The sequence below is a fragment of the Dermacentor silvarum genome, chromosome 1, assembly GCF_013339745.2.
Source record: "Dermacentor silvarum isolate Dsil-2018 chromosome 1, BIME_Dsil_1.4, whole genome shotgun sequence".
In the NCBI taxonomy this organism is placed as follows: Eukaryota; Metazoa; Arthropoda; class Arachnida; order Ixodida; family Ixodidae; genus Dermacentor; species Dermacentor silvarum.
In genome coordinates, this window is record NC_051154.1 from 198,652,695 (window position 1) to 198,675,110 (window position 22,416).

The following is a 22,416-nucleotide window of genomic DNA, read 5'->3' on the forward strand; positions in this document are numbered from 1 at the left end:
CACTGCTTAGGCTCTGTTCTCTGCAAAATTATGCAATAAAATAACAAAAGTTACCTAAATATTCTCATTGCAACCAATACACGCCTTCAAGTGCATTGTTCCTTTAATAAAATGAGTAGCTTTCTAGAAACGTTCGGCTGTTCACTTACATTGCCAATCAACGTCGATGGTTTTTGCGTGATGTTTCTTTGCAAGACGAACTATTAGGATTCAAAGCTATCGTTAGCTTTTATCGCTTAGTGCAAGAAGCATTACATATAGAACAAAACAGTCGCCGAAATTTTGACACAATGTTTGTCTCGTCGTCGTTCGACTAATAGACAAACTAAAATGACGTCTTTTCGTTGCTTTATGGCAAGGATTAGGCGTGCAAGGCCGCAAGCGAATCCGTATTAGTAGGGAAGAGTTTAGCTCCAGCTTAGGTCCAACCTTCTCGCTATAGGTGCTGTTGAAACTAAGCTGTTGAAACTTAACTAAACTAAACCACACATGTTTGAATCAACTACGCAGGAGTCCTGAGAACGCGCAGGGTATTTTCAGGACAGCAAGTCGGTATTATATAAGAGTATAAGTCTATCGACACGCACTCTTACACAAGACACTCACCTGTAGCCACATGTCGTAGTTGGGGCATCATATAATCTCAGTTGCTGACTCGAAAGCCCGTGACCGGCCCAGCCTGCTGGCCGGGCACGGTCCACCAACTCTCCTTTGTCACGGGCTCGGAACTCACTCGGGCCAAATGTCGTATCTGACAGGCATGTTATACGCAAAGCCCGCATTCAGAGATATAGTGACATTCAAATTCTCCAGTCGGCGTTACAGCTGTTTACCGCAACCGACATTGCGAGAAATGCCGCGAGCCTTACGGCACGTAATATTGATATGTCTGTCGCTGTCACTATTTTTAGAGAACGTTCGCTTGCTTTCACACGCACAATTGTTTGAAAGTAAGCCCAAGTTTACGGAAAGCAACGGTATTCTGAGCAGTCGATCTTCGTGAACTTGATATCGGACAACACGTAGAAATCAAGCAATCGTTTACAGAAGATAGTCGGCCGCGTTGGCCGGAACGATTTCATGTCATTCCTTGAAATAGCCGAAGCCGCGTGCTACCCAGTTTGCATCAGTCGCCGCGCTTTCTTTCCACATATACACATATATCTGATGGCTTCACTTTCATTTACGTGAACCTAAGGAATCGAGCATAGAATTTCATAGGCGCTGGACAGCGCGTGGATAGGCGTGTGGATTTCATAGGCGTTGGACAGCGCGCGGATAGGTGGGAAAAGCACCGACAAAAGTCTGCGTCATGGGGATTGACGCGATGGGATCCGTTAGCACAAAAGAAAAATAAAAGCGTAAAGAACACACACAGAGAGAGAGAGAGAGATAGAGAGAGAGAGAGAGAGAGAGAGAGAGAGAGAGAGAGAGAGAGAGAGAGAGAGAGAGAGAGGTACAAGCTTTGTACTGTCTCATAATCTTCCGTTCTATGTATTGGCGGGCTGTTTTCTGAGTCACATTATTTCACTTCTTCGCGAGACAACATTGCCTGCAGATATGTTTTGTCTGCCCAAAGGAAACGCGGTGCAACTGAGCGTCTTTCTAAATGGGTCTGCGCCTGCTGACGTACCACATGCGGCTGGCGGCGTCCTCTGAGCAGCGCGGCAGCCATAGCGCGCGTGCGTCGCATACCGGTCCGCGCACCGTCCTTGCGATGGCCCCCGTTACTCGAGTTTTCTCTCCATAAACTTTGCTTTCATTTCTTTTTTTCCATCACCGAGTAAAAGCACCGGGTCTGTTTGACTGCGCGAACGCTTTTCAAAACATACACGTCCGAGGAGCGACATCCATATACTACACTCACCTCTCTCAGTCTCCGCCGAGTGCGTTCTGTTGTGTATGCGTTTCCGTTTGCCGAACCGTCGACAGCGTCGAAATAGCCGCCTTGCTGATGCTCGGCGACGCGCTCGGCCGCCGCCTTATAACAGAACGCTATTCATCATCTTCGAGTACTCGCCTTCTCGGGGAAGTTCACTTGTTTATTCTGCGAGATGAGTGCTCTCGCTCTAGCACGCGAACGCCGTTTCGGAGAAAGCGCGGATTGCGCAATCTGCGTGGCACACGGTGGCAGCGGCACGCGCGCAACGCCTTACAGCCCGGTTGAGAGTGGGTATACACTACCATCACTGAGGGTCCCGTAAATTCCGCGCTGCGGCAACAAACAGGGCGACCCTTAACCAAGGAAAGCCGCCTGTTACGCGTTCTGGCAGTGGTACAAGTAAAACACTGGAGGGAGCTAGCTAGGGCGTTGTCGCGGGCGCTGCCGGCAAGACAAGCACTGGGCAGCGGAAGGTGATTTGAACTGAAGCTTGCGCGCAACGCGCCCGGGAAGCACGTGTTCCGCGTTGCGAAGTAGATGGGAAAGAAACACATCCAAAGAGAAAGAGAGGTTAGATGTTGGGGAAGGGATAATACGGAACTCGAACGGAAGGTTGGGAAAGTGCCTGTCGTAAACTTTGCGACGACTTGTCTGCGATGTCAAGACAATCAGGCGAGTGCCATGGCATACTTTAGAATAGGCTGAAAGAACGAACGAGCAGTTGACACGGAGAAGGAGCGCGAAATGATGTCGGGAAGCATCATAACACATGCGAGCGCGGGTCTTTTGATGTTATCGTTCTCTGCGTTTCACCGCGAGGCACTTTAGAGACTTATAATATGCAAAAGAAGCGTTGGAATCCAACAGGATAACGCTGGCTGCTGATTTCTTCCATGTGGCACCGCGAGTAGCACTTACGAGAATTGTAACACGCCGAAACTGGGAAGATAGGAATAGGAAGTGGTAGAATTCGGGGTCATTTTGCTGCAAATGCCCATGCTAGGCGTGGTTGCTACGCTGGGGGCTTTCAGGCCGTCATTTGTGACTGCATTCTACAACTAAACGCGACAGTGGTTTGCTTCAGCCGCTTCTTCACTATTACATTACATAATCACAAATTTTCTGGTGCCAGAACTTTGCCGCAGAATATGCGCACTAATGCTATTATTGATTTCTTTTTCTTTTTCCCGTTCGAGGTAAAATGAATGAACGTGAAGATTGAATGAACGTGAGATGCATTTCACTTTGAGAGAAGTTACGTCGACGCTCTCTATCGTATGAGAACGTCGACGTAACTTCTCTCAAAATGCAAAGCATCTCACATTCATGCGATATAGAGCGACGTCGCAACGGTCTCGGGATAATTTGGATAGTTTTATTTCAAGAGAGCGGTGTCTAATGGTATTCGATAATTTCTAAAAACAATAATTCCCAGTTCAAATAACAAGTATTTGTGCAGCTGCGCCTTCAGTGAAGTGTGCATTATCAAGAACTGCAGCGTGCTTTTGACTATAGTCAGCAGTCGTAACACGTTTTATGACACGTTTTATTAATGATTTTTGAACCTTAAGCAATACTGCTATTACTTCGGACGGGATTTAGCTAAAGGGTGTCAAAGCTGATTTTCGGCGCCCATTCGCAAGGCCATTTGAACAGTGAAGTAACTGCGGAACAATGACGTTGCTCGTAGATGTGGCGAAAGCTGCTTCGGTCAAGAATTGTAGCCCACGGACATGCGAAATGATTTCCATTAATGTGAAACCTGTTCAATGTATTCTACTTAGCGAACGCCGGTTGATTACGCCACCCCGATCGACAAACTGTATAGCCGACGAAGACCATTTCCTTTTCGGTGTGCTTATCGCCAAACTACAAAATTAATCGGCATCGCGTCGTTCCCGAGGGACGCGCTGATGAAGAAAGCCCACTCGTTGCCATTATTCACCATTATATAGCTGCTTCAGTAGTTGCGCGTGGGTCATGCGTATCAACCTGCCAAAGGTTCCCGCACACTCTCAAGACGCATCGACATTGCGGAAACAGCTCGGAACGAGGACACAGCAGCACATCGTGCCTGAGGATTTCACGCTGCAAGTTGCATGTGCACGGAAAAAAAAAAAGTTGTGGGAGAGAGAGAGAGATGAGAGAGAGTAAGATAAGACAGAGAGTCAACCTTAGAGTCGGGTAATCGACAGTGCAGCTTGTTCTGAAGCAGAACAGTTTTACATTGTCACTTTATAAGTATCAAAAACCAGCCTCCAGTCTGCGTCTCTTCACAGCAAGAGAACGCGTTGCCACTTACTGAGAAATGAGGTTGGATTTGGTGTTCGGCGAGAACTGTCGCTTCGATGGGTGCAACCATGTTTGTTCACTCAAAGCTTAGGGAAACCTGAGTGCGAACCCAAACTGAAGGAAGCAGTTTGCGTTCAGCGCATGCGCAGTGGCGAGACGCTATTCGTTATAGGCTCGGGTTCCCACGCTAGTCTTGGGTTACCCTATTCTAGAACTACCTATTAAAGTGAAAAACCCTGTCGCCAGCCAGCATCACGTTCCCCCCTCCCCATCTATCTTTTTTGTTGTTTGTTTCACAGACATGATGTGTTAGGAGAGGTTGGTGCTTTAGGTGGCACCGGCTAGTTCTCGTGGCTTCACAAAGAAAAGCATTGTCACAAAATTTGTAACAAAATGTGGCACGAAAGTATGACAAAAAACTGTCAGTCAGCAATATCACAAGGTTCTATGCATGAGTCCAGGAACTCATGCACAGAAGGTGACCGTGTATACAGTTGCATATGTAAGCACATTTGCTTGGTATTGTCCGAGAACACATAAAGAAGTTCAGTTTCACAGACGAGAGCACAGACCGTAAGTATACCCGTGCATAACATACTACATTAACATTTGACGACCTAACAAGTATATAATTACATCAGACATATATCTTTCAGCGGACACTAAAATTTAATATAGGCCTAAGATACTGGTGTTTTATAAGAAAACTTCTAAAGTGACAAAATCTTTTCTCTGAAGCTCCGCTGTTGGCCATGGACCAAATGTATTTTTTTAGATTAAATGGTCGTCGGTCTAATGCATTATATCTGCCCTCAAATGTCGTTTTGCAGTTTTATGCCTTCGGGGCACTCGAGAAGGAGGTGGTGCACATGTTCGTCTGGGTGGCCACACGCGCACTGCGGGCTATAGGGGCACGTTTAATCCTGCACAATAAGTGCCGCGTCGCAGACGGTGCAGCAATGTCTCACATTTTTTGTTATCTCCCAGTTTTGGCGGAATTGACAGTTTGATACATTGGTCTATAAAGAATGACTCGGAACATTTAGACTGTCGATCGAACCAGGTATTTTCGCTTAGACGGCCGCAGAACTGTCTCAGGAGCAAGCGGAGTTCAATACGTGAAAGAGGAAGATTTAATCTTTCTTCGTTATTGTGCGCCCGATTCGTAGCTGCATCCGCTGCAGTGTTTCCAGGAATATTGCAGTGACCTGGTAGCCAATGAAATGCTATAACGGGATTTTTCGTACTTGCTTTTGTGAGCGCGTCAGCGTTTCGTGCAATAAATATGTATTCAACACATTTCTGCCTATATGCCTTTTAATGATGCGAGTGCGGCTTGAGAATCACTAAAAATTGCCCATTTTACCGCATTTTCTACTAATGCTATGAAGCGCAACGCCTATATCATAGCAAAGAGTTCAGTGACGGTGGAAGCTAGATGTCACCGATGGACTTGTTTTTCAATCGCGCGGATGTGCGAAGCCCATGACAGTTGTCGGTCAAGAATAACTCCTATAAATTTATGTTATTTCATGGACATCAAGGTTTGGCCTTCAAGATTGAGATGAAAACTCCTCAGTTGTCGTCTAGTGAAAGGCAATACAGCTGTCTTACCTCTATGCTGCCTCCCTGTTGTACCATATCCTGCGAACACTTTCTGTCGAGGGCTTAACATGCAACCAGAGAATTGTGCTGTGATAGCATTTACGAAGAGGGACATCCAACGCTATGACCTGGAAGTAGAAAGCACCCAGATCCAGTCACAAATTTCGGGGCGTGGCTTTTGACAGACAGCTGACGTGGTCGTCACATATGCGATACCTAAAGGAGAAGCTTTCCTTTTTTTGCTCACATCTCTGGCAAGCTTTTCCAGTAATGCTGGTGGATGCTCTGTTGAATCCCTACTTAGAGTATATACAGCACTTTGCGAAGGTCTCCTTTTTCGTGCTTTTATGCCCTGCACGACATCTCCCGAACGAACATGAATATATTGGAATGAATGCAAGCTAGAACTTTAAGAGGCCAAGACATATGTCTTGAGGATATGTCATGGCCCCCGCCCGGTCCAGACAACACGCACGGCGTGTTGTCTGGACTGGCTCAGAACATAAGTACGGACCTATTTGCACTTACGATCCCATGTGCGAATTTCGCATACCGTGTAGCCACGACAGGCGTTATCGGGCATGTCGGGACCGCATTCGGCTAGATGTCGCAAATACTAAATACGTCATATTTAATATCAAACGAATAAGGTCGCCACTGTGCCTTGCATGCTATACGCGCACGGGAAGACATAGCCCAGTAACCTGCGCTTTCAGGCTATTTACACTAGAAAGAACAGCGTTAATGTCCGCACTGATCATTCATCAAATACTGTCATCCCTTGAGCCAAGACAAATCCTTGGCCCATGGACTAACGCTGCCTGTGCATCTCGCGCAACGAATTGATAGAAGCTCACAGAACTGCCCAGATGGAGAGGCTCTCCAAAAGTCAAACCGGAAGACATATTCTGGAATCACTGTGCATCAACTATGAACCCAGAACTGACATGAAAACAGATATACCTGCGGACATTAGGAGACACCTATATATCCCCCCGTTACCCAAACACATGCATTCTTCGCACAACAAAGAACGAAGAAAAGAAAGAGCCAAAGCATTAGGAAGAAGGTTTGAAAATTCTTAAGATGTGCTCTATGTAGACGCAGCCGACTACGAACATCAAGATGCCATGGCAGTGACAGTAGTCAATAATCAAGGACATGCAATTGCGTCAGGCACAATCCTAAGAACAACGCCAGAGGTAGGAGAAGAGGTCGCCATTGCACTAGCAATGACATCTTCTCCCAAATATAAAATTATAATAAGTGATTCCAAGACCGCCATATTAAATTACGCTAAAGGACGCACCTCGCCAAAGGCGCAAAAAATCCTCCAGGCTGGTTTCCACGGAGACCGAGTTAGGGGAATAAAAATAATCTGGGCACTAGCCCACTCTGGCCTGCCAGGCAACGTGAATGCGCATGACGCGGCTCGAGGTTTCGCAGACCGAGACGACGTCACCAACACCAAAACGTACGCATTCGCAATCCGCCGGTCGGGCAGAGATAGGCTGGTTTCCTTTAGGGAAATCATTGATCATTACAGACTAGCCAGGGCTAGATATCCGGCAGCACATTGCTCGTTAAACAAGTAGCAATCGGTGGTTTGGCGGCTAATACAAACCAACACTTTCCCCAACCCCATTGCTTTCAGTCACTATCACCCAGACGTATACACAGACATATGTAAGCATTGTAACAACCGAGCAGATCTTCAACACATAATCTTGGCATGCCCAAAGAAACAATATCATAACAATAACTGTTCAAAACCACAACAACCCAGTTTAATAATAAGAAATGAGGAGCAATGGGAGACCGTGCTGCTCAGCTCGGACCCGGATGTTCAAGCAAGAGTAGTCCAAATGGCTGAAGACGCCGCCGCGGCTCAGGGGCTGCCGGCCGCCGTCTAAAGGGGGGACGGGGGAGGCTTCTCGTCATTACCCCCTCCTCTAACCACATTTTGGGCAAAATAAAGTTATTTCTCTCTCTCTCTCTCTCTCTCGCAACGAAGGTAATTTTAAACTTGCTCAGAGCGACTGACGTTAACGAGATGTTTTAGGATTGGGACGCATTGTGGTGGTGCTTTCTGTACGTTGTGTATCTGTGAGGTGTGCACTGTTGCATATAATTTCATGTTTCATGTCACTCTTCTGGAGTAGCATGGTGGGTGTTCCGCCAGGCAAACCTCTCCAGGATTCATGAAAGAGCCTCTCCCTCTCTCTCTCTAATTAAGGGTCCTCATTCGCAAAAAAAAAATTCTTACGTTATATCTGTTTTCTTAGAACAGATGCCAGGCGATGGCTATGCTGGACATATTATTAGCGAAGGCAGGCGGCCGATGACAAACAGCACCTTACTAACGAAAAACTTTCTGAATTTTGCCGCAGGGGTAGCTGGACGTCTGACATTGCTTTCTGATGCTTTTTTTATCGCCATTAAAGACGATAAAGATAAAACAAAAAATCGGAAATAGAAACTTAACCGTCTCCTCCCGGAAAACGAAAAAAAAAATGATGGCAACCTTCACAAGGCAATGTTGAAGTAAATGCCTACATCCGTTCTTGCACTTGGGGCGCCTCTCCCAAAGTGCACTATTTACAGGTCAGGGGTAGAGCGGCACGCTGCCGCCATCTACCTGACCCGGGTGCACTTAAGTCGTTTTCGGATGCTTCGGGCATGTCGTCCTCTCGTGACGCGGAGTCTTCCCCACTCGAGCCTCAAGGAGCACAGCTCGTGTCTTGCGTGTTTATCTTGCCCTGGGCCCGTACTGACAAATATTCTCTCACGCTACACTCGTTCGTTACAGAAAAATCCAGTCAATCGCGATGCTGGACATATAATTAACGAAGGTGCCTGGCCAATAGCGAGGAACACTTACGAACGAAAAAATTTGTGAGTTCAGCCCCTGGGCCCGTATTCTAGCGCGTAAGAGAAAATTCCAGACAGTCCTAATGCTGGACGTATTATTAGCGAAGTGTTCAATTCCGATGGCATTGAGCCCTTATGAACGAAGGGTTTTGTAAATTCGGCCCCTGTTTCTTAGAACATTCTGTCAGAGTTTTCCTGTTCTTACGCTCGAAAGTTATGGTAGCGAAAGCTGCGAAAGGACATTACGAAACTTAAAAAAATAAAAATCAAGAAAAGCGTCTTAGTACGTGCAAACGTGTGCTGATGATATACAGGGTTCTTTTTTTTAGCTGCACCAAATTTTTAAATATTGCCTGTGGCAGATATCATAATCCTAAACCTTGATCTAAATTACTCGATCAGGCAGCGATTACTTTTACGAAAAGTCAAAATGCTTAATTGAATAATTAACATAGTTACGATAATTAACAATTAAATTAATTATTTTACGGCACTTACTTTAATCTATGAATTATAGGTAGTGAGTTCGCAAGGCGTATTCAATACTTGGAACGAATTCTCTAGACTGCACTAGTTTCAAGGTATTAATTTTCAAACCGTCCGACGAAGTGCATTGGTGTTCCAGTTACTTTTGTGCTTCAATGTATAAAACAGCGTTTTAAAAAAAAAAAAAGCAAATGGAACGCCAATTCATTTCGTCGAAAACTTTGAAAAATAATATCTTGAAACTGGTGCAATCCGAGAACTCGTACTAAGTGGATACGCCTTGCGAACTCACCGGTCATAATTCGTACATTTAAATATGTACCGTAAAGTATTTGATCAAAAAAATAGCCGCCATCCCACCCTGCGAACGTGAATGTCCAGCGAAGCTGTATCAAACACCACACACGGTCGAGCATTGTATTCACACTGTTCTTCTGGTGTCTTTAATTTCTGTGGTCTACCCATGGCAGTCTTAGAATGAACTGAATGAGTTGCTAGACGGGTCTCCCTTTTATTAATGAAAGCGTGGTGACGTCACTATATATATATATATATATATGCTGTATGCCTGATTGCAAACAAAGATATGCCGTTTGCCTGCAATTTTTAACCTGTGGTTTTATGTGTACGCCACGAAAATTTCCGACAAACAAGAGGTATACAGCTTCGCTGTAAAAGTTAATTAGCGTAATTGTGTTGATTATTTAATTAAGCATTTTAATTTTTTGTCGAAGGAATGGCTGCCTCATCGAGTAATTTAAATCAAGCGTTAGAATTGAGCTATCTGACTTAGGCAATTTTTAAGAATTTGGTGCAACTGAAAAAAAAAAAACCTATAGGAATGTAAAAGTAAGGTGCATTCGATTGTGCTTACTCTGCTTTAATAACACTCAACGTGGAATTTCTCTGTAGGTGAACGGTACGCAGGTTGACTGTATACTAATAGAACTTTTCACATCACTATACTGCCTGCTGACATCATTACAACTGCATATAATTGCACCTTTATTAACACGATGCACCTGATAGAGCCATCACACATGATGACAGTTAGTGAATTGCACATCTATATCAGCGCCATCACATTGACGAAGGTCCTTATATATAAAGGCTACTTAAAAAGACAGAAAAGGTGGAGGAGGTGCGGATAAAGCGAACGAGCCCTTTTCAACGACTCCTCCGCTTCTATCTCTGATAGAACAATCCTTATGAAAAACCCAGGACCAGTACTCATATACCATGCAGTTTTGCGTTAGAGTGGTTCCTGAACACGGGCAAGGGTAAACCGTAATAGCGAGTCTATTATTAGGGAATGTGGCTGGGGGCAATCACAAAGCGCTCTTACGAAGGCAATTGTTTGGCAAAGCGGCCCCAGTTCTGTCTCCTCGCTACCCCACGAAAAATAGGAAGAGAGGAACGTGTCTGAGCATCCCCTGCCGGCCAGTGTAAAGCGGACTGCTGGTTTTCTAGATGAGGAATTCGAATGCTATTTGGTTAGCGCAAGTATGAGTGGTAAAAGAGACCAACAGTGCAAAAGTATAAGATGGCGTTTTCTGCTCTTTAGTTGTCGTTTCCACCACCGCGTCTCTTCTTGACCAGAGCTGACTCCGATTGACTACTTACATTGCACAGATAGAAATAGTGGAAAGAAATATCGAGTTCAATGAAAGGACGAAGTACAATATCGTTCAAGAACAAACGATCAAGCGGGCGACATCGTCTGCGTTCTAGTCAATGGGTGATTACTTCCCTCTGCTTCGATTGTGAGTGGTCAACGTCTGTGTTCAGCGCGCAGGGCAGAGTGTCTCGTTCATCATTGAAATGAGGGAAGGCACAAGGGAAATCATATCGTAGCAATCACTGGCGTATAGCTGTCTGGCCGATTGACCAAATAAGTGAGGAAGTAAAATGCGCCCATCACAGCAACACGAAGCCGCGTGCGTTGCAGCAGGGTTCAAATGATAGCTGGCCTATTGTAAGTCGCCACTGCATGGATGTTGGGTAATATTGACAACAAAGGTCATGGAATTATTTGACCTCTGATGAGCCGGTGTAATCTCAAGCGCCAGCGAGCCGGGCTTGTTGTTACGTTCATTCCTAAAACGGGAGTTGAAACTGTTCGACCGCTATTGCTGGAACATCGGGAGGCTTCGTCTGCCTCACTTCTCAAATTGATGCCGCCATTCGTTTTTCATGTCACACGTGTCACTGCTAGCTCCTGACGATGCCGCTGATAACCCAGCTAGTCATAAAAAATGCATCGCGTTTTTTGACTAATGATATATGATGAACATTATGAGTTATTGTTGTTTACTAAATTATGGCATCATGAGAAAATAGGCCACCGAAGGGCCGGCTGCCCCAAGCATAAAAAAATCAGCTTCGGTGACTAAGAAATGTTAAAAAAAGAAAACAAAAAAGAAGAAGGCATGACATAAAGGAAAATAGCTGAGAGATAAAACATCGCATATAGCTCAGTAATAGCCTGTTAGAATATACGCATAGTCAGAGCACCATATATCGGCAAGCCGCGAACGTTTACGAATCACTCGCAGCGCTCGTTACGGGAACACTTATTAACTGTACAGTCACAACACGACTTGCATACCGCGAAAAGTAAAGCACATCATTACAAATACTACATGTATGATGTTGAGAGTATATACACATTTCCCCGAATAAAGCAGCAAAGATTGGTGCAAGTTCGCCGATTCGGCCCCCTATTCCGAAAACCGTTCTTACGCTAAAGCTGCTCGTAAGAGCAGATGCTAGCCAATCGTGGAGGAGGAGGAGGAGGATGATGAGGAGGAGAGAAAGAGAAGGCAGGGATGTTAACCAGAAATGCGTCTGGTTGGCTACCCTACTATGGGGGATGGGAAAGAGGGAATAGAAAGATGAGATAGAGAGAGGAGGGGGTGAAGAAGGACACAGTGAGCTCGCACACGCACGCGGAGGGCCTGAGCAATTCAAAGGCGTTCACTTAGGCCAGTCGTCCTCAAGAAAGACAACAGTGCCTTCACAGCTTTGTGGGCCGACGAGCTATGGGGACGGTCTTCAAGAGCACCTACACGGACAACGGTCGATCGTCAAGTCGTCGCAATGCGTTCGATAAAGTTTGTCTTTCCGACTGAAATCGATCGCAGTGACACAATAAGTCGAACACATTATTAGGGAAGGCCAATGGCAAACATTGCTTACGAGCGAAAAGCTTCGTGACTTTGTCCCCTTGTACACGTATAAAGGACGCCTATCGAGCCTGTTCAAGCGGCTGCGCGGCGTCTCTCGCTGACGCTAGTATTTCCGGAAATTGTTTGCTCACTCGGTCATCGGTGCAGCGCCGCAGTGGGATTCAAGGCGCTTTCTTTACTGTACGAAGTAGTATGCTTAGGTGGCGGAGGACTGCAGAAATCTGCGCCCGCCGATTCGGTCTATCTTGTGAGATAAGATGTCTTCGCTTTGAGCACGACACAAGAGAGAGAGCAAGGAGAGGAAAGGCAGGGAGGTCAACCATACGAGCGTCCGGTTTGCTACCCTACACAGAGGGTAAAGGAAATGGGGAATAGAAAGAGGAAAAGAGGGAGAGAGTGAGTACTGAGTACACGTGGGACGATGCACAGGGACGCTACAAGCGCTCTCTTAAAACGGCGTACTTCAAGTAGTGTACTAGTGCACGAATCGCTTTTTGTGCTAGTGACGGGTGTAGCCACGGTCCGAGTATCTTTGACTGAGAGAACGGTCTCGAGTCCAGTCGGCTTAAAGTTGTCCTGGGAGAGAGGCGTTGGACGTCGTAGCGAGGACTGGTACACAATAGGCGCTCCATGGTTTCCTCGCACCTACAGGAGTGGCACATCGGGCTCTCGGCAATTCCCATACGATAGGAGTAAGCGTTCCTAAACGCCACTTCAAGCTTTTTCGAAAACAGCATCACATCGATGGAGGTGCAGGGTTTAACGTGCCAGCGAATACTACTGTACCTGTCGTGGAAAAATTGTAATGCGCTTTGTCTGAGAACTGGCGATGGCAGCGCAGCTTTACCTTTGTTACCAGGAATGCACATGTATATTGTGCAGATGTCTTTTTTCGTGTCATTAGCCGCACACACGTAACGGCAACCAATACTTTGATGATACTATCCCCTACCACCTTTGTATTCTCGTACCTATTGTCTTCTTTTGGGAGCATTTGACAAGATGCGTGTCTTGCTGACGTCCTTGCCTTTTTGTTCTCCATTGCAACTTTTTGTCTTCATCGCTTGAGACTGCCACCATGTTGTCATCCTCGCCTCGATGCACCAGGATATCAGGAGACATGTCTGTATATTATTATTCTTCCACTTATTTCGTCACACAGAACTTCCGTTTCTCGACGAGGAATTTATTGCCAGCGCCAAGAGTTTCAATTGGCTGCTCGCCATTACTGTTGCATTTCGTTTGCTTCGCTTGTTGTCAGCACTACCAGTGTAACACTGACGCAATATAGGTGAACCACGTGTGCAGCCGACGCTCTTTGTCAGCAGAGTTGACCTGAGGAGCACCGATGTGATCACTTCTGCCGGATGACGTTGCCCTTGGTTGAGTTTCAGGCCACGCAGTTTCAGCAAGGATGTGGCAATATTCGTGCACGAACGAAACTAACTTGAGCACTGTGACAACCACAGCCAGGAAATAATGTATGGCGTTGCGAAAGCTCCTATGTAAAGCGGACGTTCCCGATTGAGTATATAGAGCGTAGCTTAGCGGTCGCAATTCCTTAGCACGAATTAAATATGAGACAGCGAGTGCCTTACGACAAACCCTCTCCACTGTCTACTTTTACTAAGGCAGGTGACTGTTACGAACCGGCAGATACTTCAAAGAACAGTTGCGTAAAATATGTCCTACTTGATGCTTCTCCTTTTGGTTACCCCGCGTTGCAGGGCCCATTGTAAATAGGAAAAATCGCTTGAAGATTAGGGAAAATAAAATATCGCCTGTCAAAATTACTGAGTGAAGAAACTTTGCACGGCGAAATTCTGTTGCGAGTTTTCTACATACATTCGCCGAGATGCTAGCTTTAGGCAAAACGGCAGAGAATAGAAAGAACTACGGCAAGGCAGCGTCAAGCTTGGAGCAGCGCGGTCGCTCTTGGTTGCGCAAGCACTACGGGTAACCCCCGCCGAACAAGACGGTACACAATTCATCTTTCACGAATCTGCCAGCCGCTTTTCCCCGGTCTCTCGAAGAGAGCGTTCCGGGCCGCACAGACAGACGGCCTATAGGCAGCCGCCCCCCCAAGGGGAGCGTTCCGGTCGCTGCGGCTATTTTGGACGCGCCGGAAAGATGCCTGCTGAGCATCGGGTTTCATAAGCGGTGACTCAGGCACCATCTTTTTTATTCCTTGCTTTATTTTTCGGCGCCGCTTCGTATAGCGGAAGTGAATACACCTGCCGTACTCCCTTCCGCTCCATCCTTTTTCTATCTGCTATCGGGTGGATATAAGATTTCTTTTTCTTTTATTGCAGCGGCACGCTGATGCTTTCGTTTGGAATGCCATATATTTTAAATAAGAGTATGCGGCAGCTTTACTGCCTCGCACGGAAAGAAACAAACATGCTGGTTTTGAGAGACGTCTTATTTGACTGGTTTCAACGGGGGGCTGAAATATCGGTTCGTTGGCGTTGCTCCACTTCTACGACAGAAAAAAAAAGAAAATAAATCGCGGCCGCCGTGACCCGTGTTGATGCTAGAAAGAAAGCATAACTTCATTTTTTTCTTCGCCCTGCAAAAAAAAAAAAAAAAAAAAAGAAACACTGTATTCGCTATATGCTGCTGCACAGAGTGGCAGGGAGTTCTTTCCAACCCGCCTTCGCCTGGTTAACCTCCCTGCCTTACCCCTTATCACTTTTATCTCTTCCTCTTTCAGTAAGAGAACCACGTAGCAGCAACCTCGTTACTATCGCGTAAAAACCGCAGTTATCAATTGAATTGATGCCCAGAGGTCCTGAGTGCATACGCTTTGCCGCTCAAGTTTCCACGCCAAAGGGCTCGCATGGTTAAACGGGACACGAATGGCGGCACTTGAGTCACTGACACTGCGCTGATATAAGAGATTTTTACACACAAAAACCTTGATAAACGCAAGCAAGAAAACGCCGTCATGCGGCTTTATGCCGAATACTGCTTGGAGCGCTTTTTCTGGGTAACTTCTGTGAGAGCTATTACATCATGACGCTGATGTTGGTTATAAGGGTTTTTATTTACCAGTGTGAAGCCGGTGACTAATGCTGCAAGCGTGCAAGGATGGCTTTCACGTTCAGCATTTTTTAAATTGTGTGCCCTAACGTCTGTAGGGTAGGTATAGTACCGTGCAGTCGTTTGCATTTAGCAGGAAAAAATGCTTACGAGGAATGCGGCGCTGTTTTTGCCGGTGACCCTCTCTTGATAGCCCTGCCTTTCACAAATATTTCTTCAAAATCACAAACAGTCGTCCAGAGTAAACGTTTATACCTTTTGGACTTAAGCTAGTGTTAAGACTGATATAGTTCCTTTCTTCTTTCTTCCTAAAGAGGTGCGTTAAATACGTGTTTAGACGTCGTGTAGGTTAAAGTATGCCTGTTTGCTGTAACGCATATGCACGTAAGAATTCCGTGGGGTCAGTTTCTGACATTTGTGGAAATAGCTTCGAAGTATGATTGCTGGTGGGTCCTATATCAAGCGCTAGACATTTGAGGCCGCCTTGAAAGTATAGGTATCACCTTTTTCAGAGCGGATGAAATGCAGACTCACAAATACATTCAAAAGACATTCGTACGCAATTACCATCTGCAACGACCGACTTGGTCAGTCGTGATGACGAAAGAGGTCATAGAGGACGTGTAGACCAACGCGAAGCAGCGTTTACAAACAAGCTTTGCGAAACCGGTCAATGCGTTCTTCCTAGAAAATGTGCTTTGAGCTGTTTATACAGTGAACATGAATGCAGGGTCAGGCAGATTATGTTAATTTGATATGTTAGTCTATCTACAAGCTTGTCATGCTACTCCAGATGAGTGACGAAAAACGAAAAAAAAAAAAAAAAGAATGCGCCTTAGCGCACACGCAAACACACGCGCACACAAATTTCCGAGGCAGATTTAAATGCTTGGTTGAGGGCCCTTGTTTCCCACAAAAAATATCATGGCCCGTATTAACAAAACTTCTCTTACGCAAGTGTCGCCTGCGATTGGCCATCGCCGCGATGATCGTCTCGTTGTCAACCTGATCGGTATTATGGTTGGCAGGCGCCCTGAAGCAGTTTAGCAAAAAAAAAAAAAAAAAAAAAAAAAACTCTTGGTGTAAGAGAAGTTTCGTGTACACAAGGCTATAGGAATGACCTCGCAGCGCGCGACGAAGAGGCAACGAACTACCGTGGTTCAAGAGCGCCTCATCTCTCATATACGTTCAGAGTAGTTTTTGAGTTGGTCTTTCGTCCGCGAATTCAGATTACGCGTTACAAATGCTCCTTTTAACACTGCCAGTGTAGCATACTCGCAAATGCGTAAATTGCGAGTAAAGCTTAAGCAGGAAATTATTTGTGCAGACAGGGTTTAATGAAGTGGGACGTAGGCATATATAAAAGGTCGAGTCCATCGAGCTCGAGTATGAATGATAAGTTGCTGCTACAGTCAAAAGTCCGCAAGGACCCGTATTATCGCTCAGCGTCATATTACAGGCTGTGCTGCGAGCTCCATTCAACGGCGGACACAGGAGCCACTCGTCCGACGTTAAAAACCGCGGTCACGATCACCTCGGTCCCTCTGAGCACTTCCCGGAGCACGATCAGCTTTGACGCTGCTAAGTCACAGTGGGTGGGAAACAACTGCCGCTATACATTATAACTAACCGACAGGCCCTTGCTGCAGCCTGCGAAACTGTCCATAATATTTTCGGACAATATAGGTCATTAAAGCTCTCCCAAAACCATGCACCGAGTCTTGCTGACGGACCGGAATTGCTTTTGGCTGCATTTAGTACATGGTACTATTTCACGCGTTTGACACTCAGGACTACCCAATAAAAATGCTGAGATGATTGGGCCAATAAAAGATGGCGACTTTTGTTGCATGCAGACTCTGTAATTGTGGCGACTCAGAAAACTCTCTTCTTGCTACTCGCTGTTAGACAAAGACAAAATACATTGAACAAGAAAAGTCAAGGAGGTAAACGTGAAAAAAAAGTCTTGTTTGCTAAAGCCTGCACGGGGGAAAAGGGAAAATGATTTTAAAAACACAGGAAAGGAGAATGATGAGTAGTGAAACAGAAATATGCGCACACAATTCTGAAGGGGCACACGTCACTATCACCGTCTCAGGCCCGTTGACCGCAGGAAGCGAATTGGCGGTATGGTTTCCTTTGGGTACATGTCCGAAGCGCAATGGACAGCCGGCCATTGTCAGAACAAAATGTATTAGGAAGGCGGACAATTGGGAGAAAATAAGGGATTAGAAGGTTAAGGCAGCTTTTCTAATCTTTTGTGCAGTTACCACTTCCGCCGAAGTGGCAACTGCAACAAACGGCAGGACCCATATTCGCAAGAACAAGAGCAGTTCCAACCGAACCTGATGCTGGACGTATTATGTATTAGAGAAGGCGAAAAGCACTTACAAAGAGTACTTATACAAACAGCACAAAAACTACTTACGAACGAAAAGCGTCGTGAATTTGGCCCCTCATGTGTAAATGTCGCCACTGCAATCCGAAGCACATCGTTCACACTTTTTTCTGGACAAGCGAGATATTGGACGCCTGTTTTGGGGTTTTGGCGTTGTAATCAGACATTCGCAGTGCGTAGATCGCGTGGTGGCAATCGTTTCTGCATGATATTACACCGATTTGCACCGCGAGAACAGCTGAAATTTTGAATGAAACCCTGCTCGCTCTTGTCCCCGAAGGAACCATACCGGCCGCGAGCGAGATAGCGTCACAAACATGGTGATTGCGCGTCAAACGCATGCCACCCGCAGCGCACCAATAGACAGCAGGAGCGGGAACACATCTAAACGCCTCTGGAAATGCGCCGTGCAGCAAGAAAAAAATGGAGGAAAAAAAAAAGAAGTCCTTACAAAAGAGAAAGAGGTGGGCTCTTAGTTCCAATATGGGACAAGGCAGGCGAGGAAGCTTGCTATAGGATGGTGGCTTGGGCGAGTCAGTGATGCATAATCTACGTGTGCAAGCGCATACAAAGACGAAACACAAAAGGGAGAATAGCGCACACACACGCAGCGCCGTGTGCGTGTGCCTTTATTACTTTTGTGTCTTGTTTTTGTGTGGTCTGTAGGTATAAGAGCTGGATAGAAATGTCACTTGCGGGTGGAAGCAACTGGCCAGCGCTCCGGGAGGGTGGCTGGTCTCATCCCACCACTGCTTTACTACCTGCTTTGCTTCTATCTAGGCTACTATACTGAACGTTTATAAAAAATTGTTGCGATTAAACGCTTCCTGCACGGCCCTTTACAACCTCTAGCGTAGAACCAAAATTTACGACTGCGCCTGGCGTCGGGCACTTTAACAGCGAAGCGATTAAGAGCTCAAACCTGGGTTTACTGCTTTCGTCCGTCCTTGCCGTTACGTCGTCTTCTCGTCATCGTTATCGTGCTATCGTCGTCAGGACACTTCGTCACCTCACAGCCTCGTCATACTCAGCTTCACCATCATTATATGGCAAAGAAAAAACAAAACTTTGCCCACAACTACTGCCGGGGATCGAACTCATGTCCCTGAAACAATGCGCAGTTGGACGCCGGCCGCGCTAATTGCTGCGATACCACGTAACCTTTACGCTTGGTAAGTGGTGTGGTTATGCACTACGCAGGCTGAGTGTGTTTTTGAGATCCTTCCAGGCATTAAGGCTCGGTGACGGTCTCGAAGTGGTTCTGTTAAAGAACGCTCGCGCAGCATACACGTATATCTAGTGCGCGATGCGGCAAGCGTTCGCAGCGCGGCTTTCAGCGCAGCAGTAATTGTCATCGTTCCTCCTGCAAAGACGGCTCTTCGCTGTCTTGGATGTCAATCAACAGAGTGTCGTCGTCATTATCGTAGTTGTCGTCGCCGTTGTCATCGTCCTTGTTGTTGCACATAGTTGGGGCACTGTGAACATGATTGAAGGTGTTTTGCAGAAAGTTGGGGGCGTTGGGGGCAGTCGGTTCAGTAACTGCTGCCGCAGTAAATGAGTTTACAGACGGAGGAATTGGTGAGTTCGCTGGATTTTTAATGCGCTGAGCATTCTTTGAGAATTTCACCCAGTTTGTGGTATGTATCTAACCTCTTTCACATACCCAGTGGCCCAAGTTGTCTACTAGCTTGGGCCACTAAGTATGGCTGGCTGCTGTCTTCTCGAGCAGACAATAACATGGGCCACTGGCTATTTACTCGAAGAGACAATTTTCTGCTGGCTGCTGTCTCGACTAGTAGACAACTTCGGTACTGCGTATGCGATATTTGTATGTGCCCATGCTTGGCCGATCGCCCAGAATGGATCTGCCAAGGTGACACGAGGGGTATGTAGCTTTAAATATATTAAAGCGCTAGCGCCTCATCCGCAACAGACACCTCCATCAAGCGGCCGCGTCGAGCGCGGCCGCTTGATGGATAGACATTGCAACAAAGTTGCAGCCAGAATACTATTGATAGTGGGGGTTGCTACGAAGTTTCAAGTGAGGTGTAGGGATTACAACAAAATATACTGGGCCGTAGTATCATTTGGCATTGTGGTTGGCAGCGAGATTGCTACTCCGTGTGTCTGCTGATGTGCCCATAAGGTTTCATGATTCACGGATGGCATGGGGATACAATAATCATAATATTAAACATCCTAACCTATAAAATGTACCATCATCGACTACACACTCATCATAAGAAAGACTGCTAATCGCATAAACGTCACCAATGATCTCCAAATTATGCAAATTATTTGCTCTGAGTTCTACTTGTTTAGTTCATGCCAGAAAAACTATGCGCGGCTCCGCTACGCTTTGTGGGCAGTTTTGTATTAGCTGTTGGAAGGGGTGATGCACATCTCCGAAAACGGGCGAGCAGCCAGGCCGACAAACTGCTTCCGTCGAAACCGACTCAGGGATGCTTGCTTAAGATTACACTCAATCTTATGAGTCATTCTTGAGCGAGTCAGAGCCGCCTTTGCTGCTGCTTTCTCTGCTGGGATGTAGCACTGTAGACGTGCATCCCTGAGGTGCGCCAAACCGAGCGCCTCCGATTTCCAGTAGTACGCGCAAGCACGCTGGTGCATCAGCGACACCAGTTGGACGCAATCACGCGCTGGCTGTCGAGGGCTGGCGGCCCCCGGTGCACACGGGCGGCTCTTTTTCAGTCTTCTCTTCCCCTCTCGGGGCCTTGGTTCGTGCAGGGCTCCCGACGGAAAAGCAGCGAGAGATGAATTTGCCCCGGGCAACCCTGGTGGGGCTGGGAAAAATATATTTTAGGACGCTGTTGTGAAGGCCTCTTTCCCTCTCCTCTCACGCTGCCCCAAGAACGTGCGGTCTTCTTCGCCTTCCCGCGGTGCTGTCTTCTTCTTCTTTTTTTTTTCTTTCGTGTTCCTCCACCTTTGGCTAGGGCAGTTTTTGCTGGTAAAAAGAGAGAAGGGAGGGAGAGAGTGGTGAGACTTCCTTCGCCCTCATCGCCGCGCTGGAGTCGCGCTGGAGCTCGGGTCTCAGACACGAAGAAGGCCACCAGGCAGGAAGAAAGCAGCGAGCGCTCTTGGAAGGCAGCTCCACTCACAGGGTTGACACGCGGTTCCCCGTCCGTGCCACAGCTCCTGACTCATCAGGTGACCATCACTGCTCTCGTCGCCTTCCTCTCGTCGGTACACTGCCTCGTTGGTCGCTGCCGCGGCTTAACTGGTCCTCTTGTCTCGCGCGTTTTTTAGGTTGCGGCCACCTCACCGTTGACATATCGGTTTTCTCGGCTCTGAAGCGCTCGTCAGGATGTTCGAGCTTCCGCCGTAAGTGTGACCTTTCTTGTCATGCTGAGTGGCAGTGTTTGCGTTTTCGCCGGAGCGAAGGACGCGTTCGTTCTCGTCTCGGAGTATCGCTTCACAGGCTGTAGCCTCTGGCCTTAAAACCGAGGGCGGATTTGAGACGGGTCGCCAGCGCCCGTGGAGAGGAGGAACCTCGTACGCGTCGCGTTGTGCTTCGACAAGACGCGCTCTGGCACTGATGAAGCGAGAACGACCGTCACGTCACCGTGAACGAGTGTCCGCTGGCACTCTCGTTCCACATTTGTAGAACACTGTGCGGACGGCCCGGGCGTGAGGCGTTGGCCTCTCACGTGAAGACGGGGGAGTTGCGACATCGGGGTTACCTTTATTTCTTCTTTTGTTTACATGTTCTGAGCAAAAGAAAACGCCCTGGAAATGGACATTTCATGCACTGGGTTAGCACTTGCACTAGGAGTATATCGGTGTCCGGTTCAGGCATACTGCTTCTTTGTTGTTACATTGTTAGAGTTATTCGCAGCTCATTCAGTCATCACTATTCATTCGTTCCTACCAAGCCAGGGCTTCAACTAAGAAGAATAAGACGTTTTACAGCTGTTTTTCACCAAGTGAACTGTGAAACTGAGCACATGAGGTAGTATTCAGACGCAATGTTGAGGCGTGTGCCCTGATGTTCGGCGTAAATTGCGTAGACATCGAAAAGCCTGGCTATTTACTGGCTTCGTTACCAGTCATAGCCACGCTTTTCTTATTTTACCAATTGCTGCACTTAAAACGAAGTAAAACGCACAAGACTGTGCGTGAAGTTATACTAGCTGAGGTTATTTAAAATTACTTGCCTTTTCTGCCCGCAGTGTGTATTGTGTTTCGCGTGTTTTTGCTCCAAATTGGTCTAGAACGTGTAACTTTTTAACTTCGCCACAACTTGGCTAGGAAAAAATTCTATTCACGGACGGTGTTGCTGCGAAACACAGATGGATGCCTTATTTCCTCACATGCGCTCCTGACGGCTGGAACCGGTGTGCTGAACAAACAGTTCTCACGCCAATAATTTGTGAACACTTGAATATGGCCGAAGGACAGCCAGTGGACAGATATCATTGTTGTTCTCGCAAACCTACTCCTTTCCCTGCGAAATTGTGGCAGATTGTGCTGTGAGCGTGCAACGCAAGACGGAGGCCAGGATGACGAAAGCTTGCGTCTTGCCTCACAGCTTCCTAGGTGTTTTATCAGATAAAGAGATGAAGCAGAAAGAGCGACGGACTTAGGCGCAGGGTTTCAAGTTAGAGCCAGAGGGAAAAAAAAATGTTATGCTT

The 22,416-nt window shown here is 46.8% G+C and overlaps 1 protein-coding gene across 4 annotated transcripts in view; it reads left to right on the forward strand.

Moving 5' to 3' along the window:
* Positions 1-22,416, forward strand: part of LOC119436630 (transcription factor SPT20 homolog) — an 81,958-nt gene that overhangs the window by 37,226 nt on the left and 22,316 nt on the right. For 2 of the 4 annotated variants that reach the window (XM_037703553.2, XM_037703554.2), the window contains exons 1-2: positions 20,790-20,932; positions 21,032-21,106. The exons of 1 other annotated variant lie outside the window; for it this stretch is intronic. In XM_037703553.2, coding sequence (XP_037559481.1) covers positions 21,090-21,106 — 17 coding nt within the window. In that variant the 5' untranslated portion in view covers positions 20,790-20,932; positions 21,032-21,089. Of the gene's footprint in view, positions 1-20,789; positions 20,965-21,031; positions 21,107-22,416 lie in introns of those variants that run through there. One more of the 4 variants, XM_049659370.1, reaches the window with a different exon arrangement.